Source organism: Scomber japonicus, chromosome 9 (assembly GCF_027409825.1).
Source record: "Scomber japonicus isolate fScoJap1 chromosome 9, fScoJap1.pri, whole genome shotgun sequence".
Classification (NCBI taxonomy): Eukaryota; Metazoa; Chordata; class Actinopteri; order Scombriformes; family Scombridae; genus Scomber; species Scomber japonicus.
The window spans coordinates 18,744,879-18,771,624 of record NC_070586.1 but is presented as its reverse complement, the minus strand read 5'-3'; the positions used below and the strand labels follow the sequence as shown (position 1 = coordinate 18,771,624).

General features: G+C 37.8%; 1 protein-coding gene across 1 annotated transcript in view; it reads left to right on the top strand.

Annotated features, from left to right (window-relative positions):
- grid2 (glutamate receptor, ionotropic, delta 2) overlaps positions 1 to 26,746 on the top strand; it is a 537,845-nt gene that overhangs the window by 485,757 nt on the left and 25,342 nt on the right. Inside the window, exon 14 of the mRNA XM_053326218.1 lies at positions 19,971 to 20,137. Coding sequence (XP_053182193.1) covers positions 19,971 to 20,137 — 167 coding nt within the window. The remainder of the gene's footprint in view (positions 1 to 19,970; positions 20,138 to 26,746) is intronic.

Here is a 26,746-nt window from a genome sequence, read left to right as displayed (position 1 = left end):
ACTGAAGAATACAAGATACAAAGATAGTCATCATTAGTACATTTATAGGCCTGTAGGAGATTAAAGTGCACTCAGAGACTGGCTTAGAGAAATATGGGAGAGAGCACAAAAGCAATTAGACCAATAGTAACACAAAGAGCAAAGTTGCTGAAGTTGGACAACAGTATTAATCAAAGGGCCAAATGCCCTCACTGAAACAAGAAAGCATGTTTTAAAAACATTTTTCATCTGTCTCGTCTGCATCATGTTTAGCCAGCTCTATGACCTAAGGCTAGATCTTAATTTCTATGATAAAAAGAGGATGAAAAAGAAAAATGGAGGATGAATCACTGTAACTCCCCTGCGTTTTGTTTTGAGGATGGAAGCCGCTAGTTCAATTATAGGATTGTAGATAAATTAGAGGGACAAAGTAAGGGGTGGAAGGATTTCAACAAAGAAAAAAGAATACGATATAAATGGTTTTGGTGCTGAGATATCTGGTTACAACTGACCCCTCTTTCTTATCCTCATCTTACCCTGAACCCATTCTATTTTTCATCCTTTCCTCCCCCCTCCTCCTTGCCATCCTTCTGCTATATTTTTCCTTTGTCTTTGTCTTCATTTCCCTCTTTCTAAACCAAAAGCCTCTACTTCTCAGTCTTTGCTCTCATCTCTCTTTAACTCCCCTCTTTTATCCTCCATTTCCTTCTTTTTCAGTCCATTTTTTCTGTTCCTTTGTATTCTTAATGTTTTTTGTCCTACTCGTTCTCCCTTTTGTTTCTCCTCCTTTGTTTTCATCATCTTCCCCATTTCTTATTCCTTCTCTTTTCTCCTCTTCTCTACCCCTTCACTGTTGGGCCCCAAGCCAATATGAAGGTGTTTTCACATCCATCCTCCCCTTCGTCAACTTCCATCCTCTCTCTCTCCACTGTCCTCTCATTTTCATGCGGCTCACTGGGTAGCAATGCTCTGTATCTTTATCTCTGCCTGTGGGAGAGGAGGCGGTCCAGTGCCTGCAACTAATGGACTTTTGGAAAACACAGACAACCATGCATTACAGTCTGGAGAACTATGGAGAGAAAGGAGGAATAATTTGGAATCAGGCTGAAGAGTTGCTCGTGTCAGAGAGAGATAGAGGAAGATGTACAAGGGAAAGAGTGGTAGTAAAAGAAAAAGTCATAGTCATAGGTTCTTGTAAAGCAACACAAGGACAAGAAGGAGTGGGAGAATAAGCACTGATGCCTGTGAGAGCCGTAATCAATAATTAGATCTGTAACCCATTCTCACTACTTTGAAAATGTAACACTGCACAGTTCTTCCCATAATTTACCCACTCTGCCTCGTCAGCCAGCTTTAGCATTGTCATGTAAACTGAGAGGAAGCTCAGTAACACTATCTTATTCAGTGTAAGTATTCTTTCATGTTAACCAGAACATTTATTGGCAAAGTTATCTCATTTTAAATGTTAAAACTAAAAGTTTGTAGTGGATATTTTTTACTCCCTGTTCAGAAATACAAATTCAGCCATTAGAGGCATAACAGACAGTCGTTCATTGAACCTCCCATCATATCTTGGGGCCATGTACTGCAATTCAAGACTCAAAAGTTGCCCAGTGGTGCGACATGAAGAGGTTGAGAAAGCGACAACCTGAAGAAAAACAATCACATTCTACTCCAACTAGAAGAAAAACTGCTTCAAACTAAATTAAGGAAATGCTTCAATTCTGTTATAACTTTGGTGGAAACAACACTAGGGATATTAACTACTTCATTATGCACCAGTATAGTGGCAACAGGCAAATCAGTGTCCAATCAGAGCTGAGTATGTAAATTATGTGCTTCAAATCAAACATGCCTGTCAGGCTCAGGTTGATGAGAGGTGATGGAGAACCTGCATCTTTGAGTCCTTCTCAAGCTAAAATGATTAACTCTATATGTTATCAATACACATAGTAAAATGTGACAAAAACATTCCACATACAGTATCTGTAGCAACTCTGCTACTTTACAAAAACTTGAAAGCAACTCATTAAAATATGTTAGAGATGTATGGGGATATGATGATATTGGTGAGTATTAATTTAAAACTCACTCTGAAATCAAATATTTGGAGTTAATGTGCCCAAGACAAAAATCTGTTTGGGTAGCCTTGATGAAAAAAACAAATTGTCAAGTGAAACGATTCAGTCGAGGCCTAGGTCACACTGTACCACATCACAAAAGCTTTCTATTGTGGCAGCACTTGGTTGCAGTTGCAATAAGTGCAATATTGCAATGCCATGGTATAGACAAGCTATGGTGTTTGTTGTAGACAAGCTATGGTGCTATGGTTAAATGGTTAAACTATCCCAGTAAAATAAATTCCAGGTTTAAGGGGGCTCAGCTGTACCAATGTTGTTGACTGCCACAACACAATTTAAAGTGTTTTCTGTTTGTCATGTACTACTGCTGCTTCATTCAGACAACACATAATCAGACTAACATACTGTGATTTTACAACCCCACCCCCCACGCAAAAAAACGCTAATACTGCATAGACTGTATACTGTGCTATTGAGCCACCATCACCGCAGGGGAAATTAATTCACCGCGACAGCCCTAGGCAGCACAAATATAAGCCCGCCAGACATAAATTCCCAGTAACATGAAATCTATCTATCCATAGAGGACAGAGAAATCTGTTTTTTAAAGTTTTGTAACTGTAATGGTCTCTGCATCTGCAGTTCCAATATGCAAAGGTATGCTTTTTCTGTTGTTTTGTCTTAACTAATCATCCAACATCATGATATCTAGTGCATGTCAAAGCTATAAAGATATACTCCTTTTTTTGTTTGTTTGTTTTTTTTAAATATTTTTTCTCTCTTACCGAGACTACTTTGAAAAGTTGATTTCCATAAGGACAAAGACAGGATCCATATAGACTGTCAGTTTTCCCTTTAGGATTAGCAGGTGGAATAATCTCAAGTGTCTAGGTCAAATCTCAATTTGTGGAAAATCAAAAGGATACAAGTGTGCACACACAGTCACACATGCATATGTCATGACCTGGAAATAAAGACCACACACACATACAGGACAAGGACATGCCTAGTAGTTACAGCAGAGATCATTTCCACACTCTACTCTCTCTTCTCATAGACTGCTTATAGTCAGGTGGACATACAGTAGGAATGCATCTGTAATGAACGAGTGCAGACTTTCAATGGCAAACTCATCCCCAGTCTCAAAGCAGAGTCCATCAAACTGCAAGACATGCATCTCTAAGTGTCTGCCTGAGAGGGCAGAAACTGTAATTTTCAGTGAGCATGTTAACATTCAGCTCGGGTTAAACTCCAGGGCAAGTTTCTGTGAACCATACTCACAACTAAATGATTTCTGGGTAATCTAGTGTCTGATCCTCCCCTTCCTCCAGACAGGTGTTTGTGTTGACTGAATGAGTAAGAAACAAAATATTCCCACTGTTTCTGTTTACATATTTGTATGCTGAAGAGTGACTGGTTGCCTGTGAGAGGTTCATGTAAATTGGGTGGCATTGCTGGGTCGACTGGTAGCCTACATGGGATCAAGCAGCACTACACCAGTCCTCAAAATTTGGGCAAATTCATAAGGACCAATAGGATCATATGTGTCTATGTCTGTAAACTGGCTGAATTTGTATGTCTTCCTCATCAAATGTTATTTTGACCATGCTGTTAGTTCATGGTACTGGCCCCTTACAAGAGCGTTCAAACAGTAACTCGGGGTAGCACCAAAACAAACTGATTAGATTCATCCTCAGGCTTGATCCAAGGAGTCATGTTGGCAGGTGTCAGTTCTTACAGCTTCAGTGGTCTCCGTGGAGGACCGAACAAGTCATATCCAATTGAATCTTGTTTATAAGATGTTACATGGACGTGCTTCCAGCTACTTTTACAAGCATTTTAAGAAGGTGGGGGAAGACAAGTCATAACACCAGTCCGGTGTAGCATACTTTATTCTTTCTAGATGGATTTTTTTAAGACAGTTAAGGATTCCTTTCATGCCACAGAACAGAGTAAGTTACCTTCTTCAATCAAGGAAAAGTGTTAATGTGTTTTTAATTTGACCTTAATTCATTGATATTTACACCTCAAACTATATGTTTTTTTATGACATGATGTCCTTAAAGACCGTGTCAAGTGAATTCAGACATTTTCTTCTAAACACATTAAATAAGTCATAAATGTATTTCTAAAAAAGGTGTAAAAAGCATTTCAACCATTTAGATTTGAATTGTGGAGCTAGGCTTCACACAGTGTTTCAAAATTTCTGTGTTCAGGATTTAGTGGGCGGGTCTGAATCCCGCCCCTGCTGCTGTAGAGGTATAAATACATTCAGCGCACACTACTACTACTACAGTCTACAGTTAGCCAGTTAGCTGTTGAGTTAGCCGCCGAGCTAGCAGCCGAGTTAGCCGCCGAGCTAATAGCTGAGCAGAGGTCGAAAGAGTACTGAAATATTCTACTCAGGCAAAAGTACCACTACTTTGATGAAATTTTACTGTACAAGTAAAAGTACAGGTCTAAAAATATACTCAAGTAAAAGTAAAAATGCAGCTCCCCCTGTTACTTTTTTAACGGGGGTTTAAAGTTGATCTCAGCACCCCTAAAAATAAATAATAAACCCACCATAGTCTCTAAAAATTGTGTGGGAAACACTGGCATTGAATGTGAAATTCTCATTAGGAGCTGAGCCTCTCTAAAGGCAGCAGAAAGCTCTCAAACGTAGCATCCGTGTTTCGGGTAGAGGTGATGACTTTGATTGACAGGTGACACTTGGTAGGGGGCAGGATTTCAGCGGACTCGGCGGGTACTCCCACAGCGTTTGGTAGCAGAGAAAAAGGCTGAGTTTTACACAACTTTGAAGCCTAATTTCATATATTTGGCGATTTTTTTAATCATTCAAATTTGGCAGGGTGGTTAACAACACACCTTTCTGTGGTATGTCAAACTCAGAACACATATTTATTCTTACTTTACATGGACTTTAAGTGTCTTTTTACTTTTTTGAAAAGATTTTACAAAGTGTCTACTCACATGACTGACTTTTCTGTTTTCTAACACATTTTAATGTCAGTTAATGAATGCTTGTCTCTGATAAAAGTCAGTGGATAGTTTACACACATGGGAAGTTCAGGACTTAAACTAAAATTGTTGTTAACAAACCAAACCAAAATCTCTGAAATTCACCAAACTGTTGTGAAATATTGGCACATGAGTTAGGTTCTGCTGCATGGTATTTCCAGGACCTATCATTACAATTTCTGCTGAATTTCAAATTATTTTAGATTAAATAGCAACCATTTTCTTTTTTTTAAGTGACTCTATTTAATTACCCTTGGGAGTAGATGGAGCTACAGGGACTGATGGTGTGAGAGCACCTAAATCTGCTGCTGGAAAAGCATCATAGTGCACCAGTCATCATTTTTTTGTATGCCTTTCTAACTATTTTTTCCCACAGTTCCAATTAAAACTGCTCAAAATCAGTCTACATGGCTTCCATATTAACATATGCAAGGCTTTTTTTGTATGCCAGTGATATGATAACTTGAAGCTTCAATAGAAATTCATTTTAAAAAGGCGCCCTTGGGGTATGCACACACAATTCGTCTACAATGTGACACTGTTTTCCCTAGCAATTATTTCTTGGTAGTGTGGAGGGTCTCTGACACTGTACTTATACCATTTGGCAACAAAAACTGATGATGATCGTAATGATTAATATAGAAGGGCAGGCAAAATCTCAGTAGTGGGTCGAATTCTGCAGCCTGCATTTGATCAGCCTTTTATTTTTTTCAAAACTGCTTTGGCAGCTAAGATGTTAAATTGGCAGCTAGACTTTCAGGATCCTGTCTGAAATCTAAAGCTGCAGAGTATCCACTGTGGTGCTGCAGAGTATCCACTGTGGTGCTACAGTGATGCGCTGTGCTTTTAGCTTTTTTGGACTATGATCTCTGAGGTTCTCTGGAGTGGTTTGCTGCTGTTTGTGATGCAGTTGGGATGAATGTCAGCACTTCTAAAGCTGCGATTCATCTTTGTAAAATGTACCCTCTAAATCAGGGCTGAGTTGTTCCTTCAAGTGAATCATTCCATGTATCTTTGCTGTTGTTTCTCATTAGCAATGATGTGTTCTGAAATTTGACTCTCTTGTAGTGCTGTGGCTACCACTGAAGATGGCCTACGTTCCACAAGGAAATAAAAGGTTTAAGTGAAGTTCAGTGGGTGCTGAGATGTGTTTGATTGTGGCAATTAAAATGGCCACAAAGGAAAGATTTTTAATTTAGTGGTTTATTTATTATTATTTCTGACACTTACCCATGGTCAGGACATTTTGAGAGTGACCAGAGAGCTGCCAAATGAGGTTCGTCCACAGAATGTCTGGTCTCATTCACTTTGACAGGGTGAGGAGCTCAGTAATCCAGGACGACCTTGAAGTCAGTGTTGAGAGTAGCAAGGTGACAGACAAGGTTCACACATTTGGTCTGTCCAGTGGGCATGATTGAGTGGGTGGAGATACCAGGCAGACCCACTTGAATAGGACCTATTAATTGACAAGCTGATAGACGGACAGGCATTCTGAATTCACTCATTAATCTGGATTTTTAACACTGTTTTGTTAGAATAGGAACATTCCACCTCTGCAACTGCATTAAAATAGAGAAATTGTGGTTTTCACATACAAGGGATGGTTGTGAAGAGTGAATATGGTGGCTGACAGTATCTTGAGTTGGCTATCAGTAACTCTTTTCAACACAGAGAAGACAAGAGAAAAGGCTCAACAAAGCTTAGTCACAAATGAATCATCACTGCAGAGAGAGAGGGAGATGGAAAGATCTCTGGACAACTTTCATGTCTGTACTTCAGTCATGTAGCAGTATCTATATGGAGACTGTGAGCACTTTAGCCTTTTGTTTCATGTTTTACAGTTACAATGTAGACTTGTCTAGCTGTTAGTAATGAGTATGTTGACATATTGATGACTCTGAAAAGAAGCTTTGTAGAGGCACCCAACTTCCTATTCTCTGTCCCTTTCTCGTCTCATCTTAATATGCTTTGTATTATCCTCACATTTAACTCACTGTCACGTCTTTCTCTGTTGCCATCTGTGTTCATCACGGAAAGACTTTGCTTATTTTTCTTTCTCTCTCTTTCAGTCTGTTTCTGTTTCCCGTAGCCTTCTTCTGTTCAACCACCCTGCTGTGCAGATGATGTTGTTGATTCTTTTGTTTTTCTGTTTTTTAGAGGTGCAGAATAGATTTTGCATGTGTTTGCTAGCCTTGGTATTTAAAAACTTTTGCTCTTGTTTTGTTCCTCTGTTGGTTTGTATTACCTACGAACAGGAACTGGATTGAAAACAAATGTGAGGTCTCAGACTACCTGTCACTTCTCAGATAGACTGTGTCTATTTGGCTGTCTGTCTCAATCGTCTTCCTCTCTTCGTTTCCAGACAAAAAGAAAAATGTAAAAGTCCTAACTTTTATGTGTTAATTATATGTCCCTTCTTCACTAAATCAAGAAAAGGACAGACTTTATCTTTGTGTGTCAGATTTCATTCCACCTTCAAGGACAGTGAAGTGAATTGTTGAATTATGGAGTCATACAGTAACACCTCCCCTTGTACCCCATGTGCCAGCAGTATGCCATTTAATGATGCATTATGTCTCAACACCTCTTCTGGAAACGGCCAAGAAACTCATTCTTAAATTGTTTTCTCTCCATTTTATGTATAATAAACACTATCATGAACATTGTTCATGACCCTCTAGCCCCCTTTGATGTGTGATTGATTCAGTGCAGTCTGTTAGCATCCGGGTTGGAAACGCATTCGTCTTGGAAAACCTCACAGTGCGACATCCACCTGGCTTTTCTGCTTCAGTTGTCCTCCTCTGAACAATAAATGCTGGTTACACATCACACAGCTGAATAACTTCAATCCAGCTGTGATTTGCTTCCAAGACTCTTATAGTCATTAGTTGTAGCTGGGTATTTTTAGCCTTTCAACCAGAAAAGGAGTAAATTATGTCCATCTTTATTGAAATGCCCTTTTTATTATGCGCCTTGGGTACAGCAACAGTGTACATCAGATAAGCTGCTTTACAGAGAACAAATCCAGCTCATATATTATTTTCTTGTGGCTGGACTTTGGTTCACAAAAAAGGCTTTCAATAAAAGCACAAATAAAAATACTTTATTAAAAAATAACATCATAAAAACACCTCATCTCATCAAATACCAGATGAATTAGATTTTTCCAAGACAATTAAAAAGCTTCAAAAAGTAAATGACACAGTTGTAATACAGGGGAGGCTGCTACATGATTTTAGTTGTTAATTAGAAAACCTAATTGGAGATAAATTGAACCTGCTTCTTTTAAGCGTTAATTTATACCCCGTTTCACCAGCTTGCAAATCAAAGCAGTGACCTCCTGAGGTTGCAGTCATTTCATATGTTAAAACAGGAGGGCCTGCTCTGAGCTGAGTCCTGGCAGACCTATTTAAATATGGCTCATGTGATTTTGCCTACCACTCATATTACTTAATTGCTGTTGTGGTAATATTGTATTTCAGGTTATGTAAAGCATTACAATATACATAATACTTGCAATAAGTATTGAGTTGCTTGACGTCTTTGTTGTAGACTGTTTAGGCCCAACTGTTGGTGCTGTGGTACTGGGCAACAGGGCAGACATGATATCCGGAAGTGGATGAACCATGGTGGAATGCACTGTGTGTGTGTGTGTGCGCGTGTGTGTGTGTGTGTGCGCGTGTGTGTGTGTGTGTGTGTGTGTGTGTGTGTGTGTGTGTGTGTGTGTGTGTGTGTGTGTGTGTGTGTGTGTGTGTGTGTGTGTGTGTGTGTGTGTGTGTGTGTGTGTGTGAGAGAGAGGGAGAGGGAGAGCTGATTGAGAAAACAAGTGCACAAGAATGTGTAAAAAAAGAAATTATTCATACTTTGAAGAGGAAAACAAATGTAACACTTCATTATGAAAAATACAGTTGAACAAAGGGAAGATAAAAAGGAAACAGAGAAATAATAATTTTTCTGCCAGATCCTATTAAGGGTGGCATCTTAGTTTTGGCTCACTGATCCGTCTCGGATGATCCGTCTCTATAACATCTGTCTCCAATTACTCCTCTCCTTCACTATCACATCTCTCATCGGCTTAACGGGGTCTGAGCAAAGATTTGCATATAGCGTGGCAATAGGCGATTAATTATTTTTTTCCTCCTTCCTGAAGAAACAAAGGGGACTAATGACAGCTGAGGGTAATTAAACAACAGAGAAAACAAAAAGAGGAGAGGGAGTGAAGAAGTTGTCATGTTGTGTCTCAGGAGAATGAGGCGACTGTTGCCACTAGAGCAAGCAGTTGGACATAAAGCCTCAAGAGGAATTGATGCCACCTGCATGGGGTGCTTTCATCATGTGAGATTTAGCCAAGAGTCTTTTTTTGCTTCTTGGTAGTGGGAAATGATTATTTATCAATCTAGATAGAGTGACAAGTAACATGATTTTTAACTTTTGAGTCAGAAGATAGTGCTCTTTTTAAACTTCATTAAATAATGCTAGAATTCCACATTTAATATTGTTAATAAAAAAATGCAAATTTAGAGTGGTGACAAAATAGCTGATTTATTGTATCCTCACAAAATAGCTACATGTAACAATATGATTGTTACTCCCATACTTTATGATTTATCATTACAAAAACAAAAAACATATCACAGCACTCCTGCTTTACATTGCTTTGGTGTATTTCAAAAGAAACTCTTTTGAAACAACCTCTCATACGTGTATTGATGCAGTATGATGCATAGAAGAGGAGGTGCTGTCCCTCTCTTCTGTGCACTGATTGATTTGCTTGCACCTAATCTTATCTATATTCAAATCTTCACATATCTGGAGGAAGCCAGCTAGCGCAGACCAGGGGGAATATTTGGCTGGGAAGCAGCCTCTCATTGTAATGCTCTCTGATTTGTCAAATGAGGCAGCACATGGGATGCAAGTAAAAAAGATAGAGGGAACAAGTCAAGACACAGAGCTAGGTGACTTAAGGATAGACAAAAGTATTGGTACATCTGTGAGAGTCTAGTTTGAGTGTGTGTTTATGTGCAGTCCGAAGAGAGAGTATGTGTGTATAATGTTTGTAAATTGGGAGAAACTCTAGTTATTTGGCGCTTGTGGCCTGAGATGTCAAGATATTAGAAGTATATTTGAGTTTGTCTTTGGGCATTGGCTTTTTTCTCTTTGTGTCTGTCTCACACCAACCTCTCTCTTATTTCTCAAAATCAAACAAATCAAAGCCAAAGAAGAGTGATGCAAGACAACAAATGCAGACGTATCCAGTGAGTGTGGGCTGTAGGGAGACAGTTAAGAGCTGGTAGCAATTATGTGTGCACAGAGGCAGAGATGAGAGAGATTTGACAGTAAAAAACGTAGGTTAATGATGCAATTCTTGAATTCAAACTATCTTTTAGCTGCAGTAAAAATGCCACACTGGAGTCACAGCTTTAAGTCTCCATATTTAATTTAAATCCCCACATTAATTTCTATTGTGTGAAATAAAGTCATGGGCGGGGGTGATTCAACAAGCAGACAGTGTTGAGACTGTCTTCCCCCAAAAAATATATAGTGTTTTGGTCAAAGATATGAACTTCATATGTTTAGGTTTTTCTGATGAAGACCTTATGTAAATATGCAAATAACTGTCTATCAGAAGGAGGAAGTATCATGATATCATCATTCTGCCACCAAAATAAATATCTTAAGGCCTGGTCACCAGAACAATGGCACAGCAAAAATGATCTGTGCATTTTCACAAATTATTTGTTTCTAGAAGCTTGGTGACGTAGTTACTACTCAATAGGATTAGTTGGTAACTGCTGTTGCTGGAAAGGTAATTGCCAATATGCTTGCTTGCTGGATTATAGGCTAGCTAGCTAGTCAGTCACAATAGCCCCCTGAATGTCTTTCTAATGTCTCTGTATTGTGTTCATTACTCCCTCCTGTCATTCTGTTCTCCAAGTGAATGAGCTTGCTAACTTAGCAGGGTCACTAGCATATGTACTAAATAACAATATTAGATATTAGAACAAAATTACTGATTACCATACGTATCTAAACAAACACTGTGCCATACAACATATTGTTGAGTAAACCTGTATTTTAATTATGTAAATAAAAATGCCAATTGATTTTAATGAGGTTTTCTTACTTTCATATAGGCTCTCTGTCTGTCCACATTCACTAAAGTTGAACTCAATTCCACTGGAGTTTGATGGTTGGGTATAAAAAATGTCAAAATTTGTTTCTACCATGACCACAAACCGTTCCTGTATTTAACCCAGCAGTTTTAGTTCATGACTTGATGTGAAGCCACCACTAATTCATATGAATGACATAATGCTCAAAATTGTCCTTTTCTATTACGGCCATAAATTTTCATCTTAAGTTTTTACTGTTTTGCAGCTACTTCATCAGTGTATTCCCGCTGGAAAGAACAAAGCATAGAACCTCCCATTTGTAAAATATTTCACATCCATTGCTTAAAGGCTAAATACTGAACATTTAAGAAACTGACTCCACACTAGGGGAAGATTTATTATATGCTACTTTGAAAGTGTTTGTAATTTAAGATGTAATTTATGGATGAGTAAAAAAAGACAGTTTTTTATATATTTGAGTTCAAACTTAGAGCAAGTTGAAGAATCTACTATTCCTTTTGCATTTTGGGTGCCCTTGAAGGGATCTTTCTGAGAGAGTGGAGGAGAGAGAAAATGACAGACAGACAGAGAGAGAGAAAGAGGGAGAGATAGAGAGAGAGGGAGTGGACCCTGGAGTAGTGGAGCCGTTTTGAAGTTTCAGTATCTCTAGACTCTGAAGCCAAACTGTTTGAACCACGGATAAACTAGAAGGACCTCTTGAAACCTGCCTAGACACTCATTGAGTTGGTTCTGCAGTATAATTTCAAAGTATCGTCCAGGAACAGTTTTATAAATCAGAATGTGCATGAGCTCTTTCTGAGGTGCACCTGGCATGCGGAGGCAACTTTCTTTCTGTTGAACAGTCCTCAAAGTTTCGACTTTCACCTTTTAGTTTATTCACAGACTTTGCTTCATCTGGCTGATCAAGAGAGAGGGGGACTGACCTCATTTTGGAAATGTTTTTCAGTTGGTAGATTCAGACTTGGTGAACAACCCCACTGATCTGAACTTACTGCTGTGATAAATTGTGAAGGGATACTTGGATATCTGTGTAACCTTTTTTAAATGAGAACACTAGCCTACTGAATGTTCTTTTTTCTCACTACCAGAGCTCTTCTTATCACTCTCTAGGTACAATTATTTATTGGTATTTAATCTACAGCTAATGAATGAGGTCACATCCTTTTAGTTTTTGAAAGGATTAAATAGTTTCCTTTGCCCATCTTGGTCCAACCACATCTACATATTAGGTTCATACACTGTACTATTACTTTACATTGGCTAATATGTATAATATATGTCGGGGAAATGTCATCTTAATTTTAGCTATTTCAGGGAAACATTGAGGTCATGATAAGTAGAGCATAGTTAAAGTGAGGCAACTGAGGGCCTTTTCCAACTATAATTCTCTGGCCTGAATATATAACACCAAATCACAACAAAATTCATCTCAAGGCACTTTTCACATAGAGCAGGTCAAGACCTTAATCAAAACGCATTACTAAAAGCCAATGAGAATGTTCACTCTGCTCATTGATTAGTTGTGTCTGGGAATGGAGCAAAAACATAACATACCTATCTACCCACATATCAAAAATTACAATGGACTTTGTTTCCCTCCAGGTCAGATCTTGATTCAGCATTTTATTATAGTAGGAGTAGATATAGGTTACAAATCCCATGCTGAAGTGATGCACTTTTTACCCTAACCTCACACATTTTTACCACGGTTATTGACGCCTTGCATTGTAATAAACAATTGCCAGCCACGTTCACTCCCAGATGTTAGCATTTATAAATTCTTTAATTACCTTAATTAATATGAGACCGGATCAATTTCTGTTGGCCTGATCTAATTACTGAGCTTTGTCATAGATTTTTGCATTGGCTAAAATCCATTTAGATGTTCCAATGTTTAGACTGAAAAGTGAAGGTTGCCAAAATGTCTTCCTCCAGGGCTAAAAGATCAGACCACTAAGCCCAGGCTAATAAATCTGCCTGTGTGTAATTATTTTATGTTCATTTAACATGCCTTACCATATATATCCCTCATATCAGAATTGTTCATGTATTTTAAGACTGTTCTTTTCTCTGCTGTGTAATTGCAGTGGTACATTTTTTGTTAATCACATCATCTGTGTTACACCACAGTTAGCTCAAATGATATACCACCTGTTTGTTAATATTAGCCCAGAGTTTTAGTGGATAATAGGGTGAATAATTAGTTTTAATTTAACTATTCCATGTTTCCTATTTCCTGTCCATGTGCCATCAAAAACATGAATCACAGTTGCAGCAAAAATAGCTCAGGCTCATGGTTCAGTGTTGTTATTGCTTCATTAGAGCTCCACCATCACAAAAAAACGTTTTAAAACTGATAAACAAGACACATAGAATATAAGCAATGAAAAGCAACAGAATTACCCCCGTGAAGGAGGGGATGGAAATTAAAACGTTGCTCGAGTAAAGGAAGAAAGAGGAAGGAAAGCGACGAGAGACGTTGAGATGACTTTAATTTTGTGATTGTGGTTCTCACTGGGTTGTCCATGTTAAATTCATTAGAGAGAAAAACAAGGTACAATGCAATGATTAGGATTCATAGGTGGATGTTTGGTTGTGTGTGTGTGTGATTGTCATCTCTAAGGAAGCATGCTTCAGTCTCTACTGCGCATGTTTGCGTGTATCTGTGTGAGAAAGTGTGATAGTTGCCAAAGTCCGTGTCAGTGTTTCTGAGGAAAAGAGCTTTTGATAATTACCTTGGCACAACTAGAGTCACAACCCTGGACATGGAACAGAAGTAAAAGTCTGTGTGTGTGTGTGTGTGTGTGTGTGTGTGTGTGTGTGTGCCTTCATGTGTGGTATCCGAGGGAAATGCAGCAGTGAGTGCGAGTGAACTGAATGCTACTTCTATACATACTGTTGTGAACCTAATCTCACAGTACAGACACTGTCAAGCAAATCGAGACCTTACACTGAAAACATTTAATCAAGAGTTTATGGAAGAAAAGGTCAACAAATACAACCACAGATATTAATATGTGCAGGATTTGAATGAATGACTTGCAATGAAAAAGCAATACTCAAACCCACCTTCAAATGAAAGTGCTTAAAAGCTCTCTGGATGCTATCAAAGGATAATGAGTGAGTTGAATAGCTTATCTCTTGGTTCCAATTATTGAAAATAAATAATTGAAATTATAAAATATTACAAAAAAAACTTAATGAGTTCATCACACTGGAGCATTATTTTCATGTGGACTGTTTTTGGATTTGTTGATTGAGGCTTTTGTTTGTGGGTTAAGCACAATGTTCCAGTGAGAGACAGGCTTTATTGTTAAACATCCCCTCCTCCAAGAATGAATTACCATTTTTAGATTTGATCAAGGTTCTGCCTTTGAGCCATTTTCTGACTTCAGGCCAGAACCATTGAAATAGTTTCTATAGCACAGAGAAGAACATTTTGCAATATAATATATAAAAATTAAAACAATAATAATAATTCTATTATATGAGTGAAATATGTATGAAAAGTGTAAACAACAGCCTCATGAAGATAAATAACTTGCACTTTAGGGGAAAAAGTGTTAAAAGTTATATCCCCATAAGAAAAAAACAGAGGCAATAAATAATACATACTGCATATTATATGAGATATATATTAAGTCATATATGCAAAGATGTAAGACAAGTAATGACGAGTAAATGTCATATATTGTACCAAGATTAGACTACTGTATAATTATCTGTGATGGTTTCATGCTAGACCTGTCAGCTTGTTCCACTCCATTCGGTTGTCTTTCTTTAGCAAAAACAATGACAACTCTTAATGCAGCTAAATATGACCTTTAAGTTGAAAATCACTTATTCATTATCTGAGCTAAAGATATACGCCTATTCATATGTGTAATCTGTTGTTGCCAATTTTTAAAAATGCAAAAATATCTCAACCTCCTCCTCTGCTCTTAAAGCTGTGTTTACCTCTATGGATTCTGCACTAGCAGAAAACTCCCTGGAGTGATTACTGAGTCTGGTCGTTTCCCCTGTAGCTGAGTCTCTGTCACCATTTTTACATGTTCAGGATATTCCATCCTTAACTCTGTGACTCAAATAACCTGATGAAGTATTGATGTATATTGATGCATAAACATTTCAGCTCTCTTTAAATAACATGTACAATATTTAGGACATGCTGTACTCCAATATTAAAATAGTTATTGTGACCTGTAAACAACTCATTCCTTTCACTCTTGAGTTTTACTGTCATCTGGAAACTTTCTAAAAACTAGTTTGAACTAAAGTAAGTGATATCAGTAATATAAGTGTCACTAATTGTACTTCTTAATAATAGCGTGTCCCATTAGCACATTTCCCAATAATGTATTTATCTCATTGTCTCTCTTTGTTACATAGTGATGTTACTCAGCTGCTATAAAAATAAGGTCTTGCCTCCATGACTCCAATGTGAAACAAAGTCAAAATAAGCATTTCGGTTGTCAACAAAAACATGCCAACAAGCAGCATATATTATTGCTATTGGGATCATGGATTCTTTCCTTTGTATTTTAAGTAGCCTTCGTCAAAGAGACAGGAAGCAGCTGGTGGCAGCATCTTTTCATATTTCATTTTTCCTTCTTTTTTTTGACAGACACACTGTTTTATCTGTGTGCAGGACAACACAGGTGGACAGGGATATTCTTTTAAGTGATCTATCTGTGGCAACGTGGAGATTCAGTTGCAGGGTATCAAAGGTGCATGTACACAGTTTAACCTGAATAACACCTTAATTGGAGTATGGCCCATTGCCAGGTTACTCCGTGCATGCAAATGCAGCTTGTGAAACATATAAAGCTGCCTTGCAGAGATAATCCCACTGGGTCTTTACCAAAGTGGAGCGCTCATCCTTTTTGTATGCCACTGACCTTACATTCTGTATAGAGACAGCTGGAAGGTAGATTTGAAGTTTCTTCCCACTGCTGTCTTCCTTTTCCATCATTCAGACCCAGGCACACTTCAGGGAAATCAGCTACTCCCAAGTGCTAGACACTGAAAGGCAGCAGCAGTAGAAGTAGTTGTTGTTGATAAGTTGGAAAAGAAGAAGTATCAGTTCCAAAAAAGAAAGGAAAAACAAGTCACTGGTACATTTAACATGTTCTAAGTTGAGGGAAGATGAAAAGAATAGTTCAGCCTTTTATTAACTTTCTCAAGTGTTTTAAGATCCAAAGTTCAGAGCAGTTAAAAAGTTGTGAAGATTTCCATGTGAGCTGTTTAATTAATCACATTAATTATAAAAATACACAGGTAGTGTAGCAACAGGGGCAAGCTGGCCTTCTGCTCACCACTTTTGTACGTATGGTTTCTGCCTGATTGCAGCTCAGTTCCAGCAACAGCAATGTTAAACTGATGCTTTGCATGTAGATTACTTCTTCTGTTGGATCACATCAAGTGCTCCCTATTCACACATTACTGTCTCAGTTTAACAAACACAGCTGCAGCTGCAGCTGCAGGCAAGCGCTTTCGCAGGCACCAGCATCATTTTTAGTGTATGGATAATTCCTTTTTATGTGGCTGTATATGATGTTAGAATTATTGTAATTATTATTTTATTGAGTTGAGTTTATTTGAATTTCAACTGTAAGAAGATACTGTATTTGAAGATGCCTTGTGGTGATTTAAAAACTGGTACATTTTACACAAACACATGGCTGAAAAGATGCATTGAAATATGCATAAAGAAGCTCATGATTTGCCTTTTTTGTTTGTCAAGGTGAAACCAGTGAAAACTATTTCTTTAAAAATTAAGACTTTACCAAACAAGATCAACCTTTTCTCCCCCATATTCTCCTTTACTGTCAAACTTTAAGGTCAATTCTGTTCATTAGACTGTGTAGTGCTCTCCTCATTGTCTCTCATTCTCTCATGTTCACTTTTTATGGACAATGCATGATTTAGCCTTTTTGTGGTTAGTAGTTTTTCCACATTATTTGATGAAAGGTATACTATCTAAAAAGTTCCTGCACTTTTCATTCTGCTTCCTATAAAGTGGCTTATGAGTCGAAGTAAACACATTAGTATCATTCTGATACTTGTACATGCAATATTTCAGTTTTTTATTTTTAATACATTTGCAAAAAATTCTAAAAAACCTTAACCCTAACCCTTTGTCATTATGGGGTATTGTGTGTAGATTGATGAGGAAAAAAATGAATTTAATGCATTTTGGAATAAGGCTGTAACATAGCAAAATATGGGGGTAAGTGAAGGGGTGTAACAGCAAACCATTGGAAAGCAAACTTTACAGCTGTTACAGTAGTGCACATGTTAGGGTCACTTTTTGTTCCATTGTAGGAATTTTTACACTTAAAATTCAAACACTTCACAAGCTGAAGGATTATGGTATGCGTTCATGAGATTAGCACAGCTTTAGTTGTGTTCCTAGTGTGGCTGACCGCAAAGGTCACTGCATACATATTGTGTACAATAATTCTTTTCAGCTCTTTTCACTTAAATTTAGCAAGAGAAATGTGTTTCTAATTTTCACTCTAGGCTGTTGAAACAGATTTTTTTTTACTAATTTCCTCAGTACAAAGCCCATAATCTTTCCAATTCAAAAGCAATAATGAAAAGCCATAAAATTATTCTTCAAAGTAATAAAGTGCTCTTTCCACTCTTTTTGAGGTTGTAAAGAGCAGAATGAACTGTTCTGATGCCCTGCAGTGAATTATTACACACACACACGCACACACATACATACACATATATGAACACGCGCGCGCACACTTCAGAGGACTACAGACTGTGAAATTACCCAATCAGAGGGCCTTGTCGGTTTTCAGACATTAGTCATCACACGTAGGCTAACTAAGGTGATACACACACACACACACACACACACACACACAGTGAAGACAAAGGGGTTCAAAAACTTCATAAGGCTCCATTAAAATTAATGACATACCAAGTCAAAAAAAAATGTAGGAAAAAAGTGTGTATGCTTCTGTGTGTGTGTTTGTTGTCCTTTTCACCCTAGGCTATTTGATTGAATTGTCAGAGGGGGTGTTTATTCTCCACGTTTAATTTTCCTGTGAAATATAGATTTATTAAACGTTAACGAGAAGCGTGTTAACAACAGGTATTGTAATTTGAGTATGAAACAAGCTTTAGTTCTCATCTTCAGTTGCTGTGTTACTGGTTCTTCTCAAGAGCAAGCTGCAAGTACATACTGTGCAAACACCTACACTTACTCACACATATTTGGTCACACATACAGCATGCACATGTATAACTATCCAATATATAGTCTCTCACTGGATGCAATGAAAATGAGCCAACAAGCCAAGGACACTAGTACATCTACAGTAAAAGGTGACTGGTGAATATTGAATTTGCTGTGCCAATTAAGTTTTCCATCTTAGAAGAAGAGAATACTATTGTGGCAAAAAATATATAATAAATAAGATATTGGCATGCTGAAGTGAATTAGTCCTTGAGGACCACTGTGAGGTAATATGTGAAGTGGAAGTGGCTTTCTTTCTGACAGGTGTGGAGGGGTTTGGTTGGGGCTACTTCCATGTCAGTACTCCTCACACAGGACAGGTTTTTTAATTGATCATATTGATTATTCTGGCACTTAAACCCCCGGCTGTCACTACTCCAAGAAAATCCCTTCAGATGACACAAAGTTCTCCAAACGAGGCAAACCCACACTGACAAACAAACCTCCAAGCTAAATGTCAGGAGGGAAATTGACAATAAATAACGAAAATAACAGCACCAAATCTCTGTCTGAGAGCAGGAAAAACAACAGGAACCATCAACTGTATATAAATATGGGCAACACATCTACTGCTAAAATGAAACCAAAATATCTCCTTTCTGGGAGCTGCCATCTTGTTTGTGTTATATAATTGACAGAATTCAACTTTGAAAATGATTTATTTGATGCGTACTTTAATCTTTTTTTAGTTTGGCTTATGTTCCATCTACTGTACTAACATGTAGGGGGGATTTAAATCTGTACTGCAGCCAACCTCCAGGGGGTGATCAATGTTTTTTGGCTTCACTGATGGGGAGTTGTCATGATATCCATATTTAAAAACAGTCAACTGGTGATTGACTGAGTGGTTTCAATTAATATTACAAGAAGGGGGCAGGAGAGTTCCACACCAGACATGCTCCATGCCCCATAATGATGGAGATATAACATAATTTTATGTTATTTGCTGAGGTCAGCATAATAAAAATACAGGGGATAAGGTACAGAACTGTACTTCAAATGTGGGAGTTAAATGGGTTCATATTTGTCTCGGCTATGTTATGTTTGTGGAATGTAAGTGTTTCCTGTTGGGCAGCACAGGAGCCCTTCTTCTTCTCTTAAGAACTGTGTGCTTAGTCTCTGACTGATCTCAGAACTCACCAGAAATATGACTTTTTTTCTGGTATATTCCTCAAATCTTTACTTTCTACTCATCTCTATGTTTATGAATTACAGTATGTCCATTATGCCAGTGATTACAAGCCTTTTTGTTCCATTCAAGGTTGAATCATTTTCATTTTCCCAATCATATCACTTCTTACAACCTTGGGCGAATTTGCTTTGAATCACATTTTGTCATATGCTATCACGCCAACTCCATATTTGACTTTGCATTCTGTCTGAACACACTGTTAATCTCAATAATGCAGTCACAAAATGTTGTTGGATGTCCCCTGTATGGCCTGAGGTAAAGATGCACCATGTACATTGTTAACTGTGTGTAAATGTCTTGTTTTATTTCAGGTGAAGTATGGTCGGTTTGGCTTTGTGTGGGATGCAGCGGTCCTGGAGTATGTTGCTAATAATGATGAGGATTGCTCCTTCTACACTGTCAGCAACAATGCACCAGACCGTGGTTATGGTATCGCCATGCAGCACGGCAGCCCTTACAGGGACATTTTCTCTCAAAGGTAGGAGCCATGACAGTAAACAACAATCAGCACCATCCTTGATTGCATTTTATTTGTTATTTAGAGCACATGTTTCACACGCACATTGATGGACCAAACATTTTCATGCATATATTCTCTACTTCAGGAGAGGTCATGTAGGATTTTACTACCGCTCCAAATTAATTTCAGCAAAATAAAAAATGGCCACACTCATAAAGTTTGCCCGTCTGCAGTGCTTTAAAGTCTGCTTTGTAGGTCAGACACCAAGTAAATAGCAGATTGAACTGTACATCTATCTTCCAGAGAAAGAGGCAAATGGCACTTTCACAACTTGTGTGAAGCTAGGTTGCTTAATCTTTGCATGAACCATTGATTCATGCAAAGTCAACAGAAGAACTAAATGTATTCAACCTGATTCCAGCAGTTCACCATGTTAATGTTTATTGTGGAGAACACTGTAGGAGTTTAGTTGTTCAAAGTATCTCATGGATAAAGAAAGCAGCATTCTTATTTATTAATTAATTCATACATTCCCTATATATGGCTTCTGATGTGGCCATTAGAAATCATGTCGATTTCTGCAGACGCTGTAAAAGGTCACAGACTCATCTCCTCTCAGCTGCTGATCTGTTGTCTGTGCTGTGCGTTTACGCTGAATGTTTGTCTGCATGAATTTTTAATGCTATGCTGCAATGTAAACCACATCTTCAGACTGCAGGTTCAGTCATATGAGGTGAAGTGTTACTGTGAGAGGCACATCCCAGTAGAGAACCATGATGGCTTTATTTGTGATTGAGCATGGATTTCAAGAGGAGGGAAAAATATAAATGTCTAACACATTCGTTAAGATGTCGCAATTTATCAATGTAAAATAGTCTGTCAGTGTTGTTTTATGTGTGGGTGTGTGTGTGCTTAGAAAAGGAAGCATGTTTTATGTGCATGGGCCAAATTGTATGAGCTTTTCAGAGTGTGAGTGACTAAGCCTGTCTGTTTATAGCTCTGTATCTGGTGAAGCGTTGCGCTCCTGAATATTGCCTATCATGGCTGTTATTAAAATAAACAAGCAATTAATTGACAGACCATGTTTTCAATTCCCTTCTATTATTTTGAGGGCAATGTCACACTCTTGGGAAGACAGTTTCTAACAGTTTACTAACACTGGTCCCCATGGTTCAAACAACAGACAGAGAAATTATCAGGAGGAAAAGTTTCATTTTTCTTTGCAGATTCTGTATTACACAAATAAATGAAGCACAGAGAGGATGTTAAACAGGATTTATATAAGCAGTGATCTGAGGTTTCAATATTGTTGGTGCTCTGGTCATAACAAGTCTGGATACTTATTGATGCATCCTTCAGTTGGATTTTTGTTGACTGTTAGCTCTCCATTTGTTAAAATTGAAACAGCTGTTTAGTGGATTAGATACAACTTTTCCTTTAAGTAATGATAATAACATTTATTTCAATATACCTTTCAAAACCAGCGTTACAAGAAAGCACAAAGCACAGAGAAACAATACCATAAAATATGAGAAAACAGAGAGAAATAACAAACACACACAAAATAAATTAAAGAACATCATACAAAGAAAATACAATAACAAACATAAATACAAAAAGAAACAGAATTAAAACATTTGAAAAGACATTGTAAATATATTATATAAATGCCAGTCTGTTCAGGTGCGTTTTTTAAAGCTTTTTTAACTGAGTCACTGACTCAGCTGATCTGAGACTGAGGGGGAGTTTGTTCCCCAGCTTTAGAGCAAAAACAGTAAAAGCATGATCACCTCTTGTTTTAAGCCAACAATATTTGATTTTCTGATCTGAGGGGTATCTGTGCCGAATAAGGGGTCAAGAGTTCTGAAATGTAAAGTGAGGCCAGACCATGTAGGGTTTTAAAGGTAATCAATAGAATCTTAAATTGAATTCTGTAACAGATGGGGAGCCAGTGTAGTTCAGCCAAGACTGGAGGGATGTGTTCCCTACGTTGAGGATTTGTGAGACGCCTCACTGCTGCATTTTGCCTCAACTGTAAACAGGCAACTGCTGCATCGTTTAGGCAAGTATATTATGAATTGTAGGAGGAAATAATATGGTGTACATAAGTTGTTTAACTATGTTTCTGAGGAGCATTGGTTTACCCTTGGCAATATATACATATATATATTTCTAGATAGCAGGACTGGGGTCAGGCGGAGGTGACCCTGTAAGAAATATGATCAGGAACAGTAACCAGTACTTGAGTCGTATCTGTATTTAGTTGCAGGAAGTCAGAAGCCATCTGGTACTTAATGACAGCAGGGCAGCAGTGCCGAGAATCAAGATAGTTAAAATTTTGTGTTGTTATGACAGACAACTGGGAGTTATCTGTGTAATAAGGGTAGGACACAGGGGTGAAATGATGAGTAACATGGTCAAAGGGTAATAGATACAAACTGAACAATATAGGGCCAAAGACTGAGCCCTGTGGAACTCTACATGACCCGAAAGCAGTTGAAGTACTTAAGTTGTCAACAGTGACTTTGAATATTCTGTTTGAAGATGAAAACCAGTCAAGAGCAGTTCCACCTAGGCCAACTCAGTTCCTGTTGAGCAAAATTGTGTAATCAACTGCATTGAAGGCTGCAATCAAGTCTAGCAAAATGAGAATACAGAGTCTGCACTCAATAGGATGTCATTTGTTACTCTGAGTAGGGCTGTTTTTGTACTGTGGTTATTTCTAAAGCCACATTGGAACTTTTATGTTTTATGAACACTTATGTTGTTATTCCTAAAAGTTGCATAGCAACCACCTTTTCAACAGTTTTTAAATCAAAGGTAATTTGAATATAGGTTATAGGATATAGAATAGAGTAGTTATGGGGGATTATTGGATCTAGACCAGATTTCTTCAGGAGAGGCTGGATACAGGCCTCTATAAAATATTCCATGACCAGGTCAGATAGATGAGATAAGAAGACAAGGGGCAATGACTCCAAAAAACTATTATTATAAGCAGAACACATTCAACTTAAATAAATAGCAATTTTCCATCTGTTCAGATATTATCAATATAGTATTGATCAAGTAATATAACCATTCACTATGGGAATAAACCAGGTACCTTCATAATCATTATTTCACTATTATATTAAAAATACCCAACCATACAAAATGATGGTGTCACAGAATGGCATTGCTGTGAGGCTAACATGGCAGGTTACAGTTAACTTTTTGCAGCATGGTCAAGGTCATCATGACAAATAACACTTAATCTTTTGGAAGCACACTCAAGCCATGGATGTATTAGAGCTCTAGTAAAACTTCCAAGACTCAAGGCCATAGTTGATGTCATGTGTGAGAGAACGGTCAGGGCAAATACACTCCACCCCAGATGGGTATAAAAGAATACAAGTTGCAGGTTGTCATTCCGATTTACTTACACAGTAAATCTAATATTGCATCAAACTCAGTGTCTCTTTTACTTGTGAATTTCTTTTTTTTAATTGATTGGTTTTAATTGAAAATACATGTTGAGAAGAACCCGAAGTTTCAACTGGCCCAAACTTAAGGTTTTTTCTGCAACACTTTCCACTTCTCTTGCTTATACATGCCCGTAGCAGAGATACATTTTACTTTGAACTCTTACTTTGATAGTAGCAAAAAAGTTGGGGGCATTGATTTATCAAGCACTCAATTGCAATTTCAGTGAGCAGCAATAAGCCCAGCATGCTGTAAGGGGAAATGTTGTGGAACTAGTATACAGGCCTATGTGTTATTAAGGCTCCCCAATGACACAGACTGCAGAAATAATCTACAGAAATAAGATGGGCAGGATTTTGTTCTCATCAGTAGATTGCTTTATGAATCTCATTTACTAATGGGGAATTTTTGAAGGAGTAATGCAGAGTGCAGGGTGGACGGGGCAAAAGCCAGCTGAAAACCCCTAGAGCAAGGGTCTTCAACGTTTTCCAGGCCAAGGACCCCCAAACTGTTGGAGAGATGGAGCGGGGACCCCCTTCTTATATATATTGTATAAAATTGTGTTTTATATTAAACGGGTCCTATAGTGCCATGTAATAATGTACCTTGTTATTGTGCATTCAATACTAAGATATTCAAATAATACCAGACATCCCAACCTGCAAAAGTCATTTCAGGGAGGTCCGTTCTGGTGGTGGGGTTCCTGTTACACTTGGTGTTGGTCCGGGGTTGGGGGGGTTGCGATCAGTGCTGGTCTGGGTGGGGTGGGAGTGCGATTGGTCTAATAAGCGGCAACACATACACATTTCATAAGAGGTCAAACTGTTGATCCTTCCACTTCTATCAATAGCCTCAGTAGTGATCTAATTGATAAAGTACAGTACTGTAAATACATAGGAATTTGAGTAGCTATCAGATTGTGCTAAAATAGTCATAGAAGTCAATAGAACGTATAGCTCATAAACTAAAAGATCAAATGACACTCTTTTCTGGAATAGAGCCCTGTGTTTCCTTTAAAAAAAAAATACAGTCTTATATTATTTATAATGTATGGATACTGTGCACCTCACTGCCGACACAGCTTAAAGTTAGAGACATTCCTCTCAGTGACCTGCAGATTTACCGTAAAAAAACAGTGTACAAGTCATACCGGTGTATAAGACGCAGTCTATTTTGGGGGGTCTTATGCTGGGAAAAACATTTTTATATTAAAGACTGTTTTATTTGAATGCAGCCGTAACTGTTCATTTATAAACACATATCTTTATTATACAAAACTTTCTCAATTTACTTTTATTAGAAACACAATTAAAACACAAATATTACACATGAAACAGTGTGCCAGGTTAATGGTTAATGGTGCGGTAATGATTTGCTGAACTGAACTGGACCTGGACCTGTATATCAACTTTGACTGGGTTCGGGTTAGGCTGAGTTTCAATTAAACCTTTTAAAAGAACACAGTAACTTTACATATTCAATACAATGTCTACCTGTGTGCTTACTGAGTCCCAAAAACTCTTCATCAGAGCTGTCACTGTGTGGAAATAGACTGCTACACCCGAGTCACGCTTTTGCACATCGCGCATCAACATCAGTTTGGTCTGTAAATACTGAAACATCACAACTACTAGTGTCCTGAAATACTTCTGATCAACACACAATCATTTTCCCACACAACATACAGCATTAACGGGTCTATTTTCATTAGCTGTCGACACACCCTTTACATACCTATGATCTTATCCAGATCCAACCTCTCTGTATTTTACTGGTGAGTAGGACACACCGGTGTATAAGATGCACTCCACTTTTAAATGAAAAAGTATTGCATTAAAGGTGTGTCTTATTACTTAATTGTATATATTTTTAAGAAATTGAGATTGTTTTAATCAATGTCTTTTGCAAAAGAGATTTTGATCTCAAAGAAGTGTCCTAAATTAATCAATCTCAGTAATGAAAAATGAAATAAAAGAGAAAATAAGATACTCAGTCAACACAGAGATGGGAGAGGATAAACAAATATAGCAGCAATTGATAGAGATCCAAATCGCCAGTGATTGTGTATCAGTGAATGTGTGCTCTGCATACTTGAAGAGTGTTTACTATCTACAGGTCCCTTGAGGTAAAATGAGAGATGAAAAAGAATTTATTTGCTTTGACACTTCGGAGAGAAGGAGGGAAGGGCAGTGTAGAAATAGACAGACTGCTACAACTTCATCGTTTTCAACCACTTTGTTTGTTATGAAGAAGCCATTGCCAGTGTTCAAGTGCAGCAACACTTCATTTCTGTGTTTCTGTGTTGGTGTGTGTGGACCTGGGTGTATTTGGTGGCACTGTAGAACAAATAATGTGTGTATGTGCTTGAGTGTGAGTGGGGGTTGCTGCTGTTCTGTGATTGATGGAGACAGCCTGCAGATTTACCAGAGTCAGAAAAAAGTAGTGTTAAGGGCTAGTCCACTAATTTAAACTGACAGCTACTGACAAGTTGTTTTGAAGTGCTGAAGGGGAACGATTGTGAAAAAATAAACCCTCTCTCACAGGCATATATTGTGTGTGTGTCTGTGGGCATTAATATGAAGATTTAAAATAGAAGATTTAATCCATAGCAGATGGACATCTTGAGGGTGCTGCAGTCTATGAAGATAAGCTGCAGGCCAGACATTTTATTGTGCATATTGAACATGGTTACATTTCGATTGCAAGATAGATGAGGTGCGTTTGTGTTTAATTATGATTAGGACTGCACAATTTAAATCTTGTCTGTTGAGTGTAGTCACTACAGCAAATTTAATGAAAGTAAATGATAAATGTCAGTAGAAATATAAAGAAAAATAATGATATGCAAATGTCAGTAGGAATATTAAGAAACATAATTACTGTATATGCTTATTAGTATGATGTCAGAGTCATATGAAATACTTGTTTTCATAGAAAACCTATTTTTCTATTTATGTACACATATGGTGAGCAAACAGAGCCCACATCTACCATTTGAATTTGATTATAGTCACATCACTTGTTACATTGAATTTAAGAGCAAAGATACATTTATATTGTTATATTACTTGGCTGCAGGCAAGTGTTCATCAATGGCCTAAGGGCTGATAGTCAAATATAGAGCCATGGCATGTATTTCTGTGGGGACCATGTCACTGCATG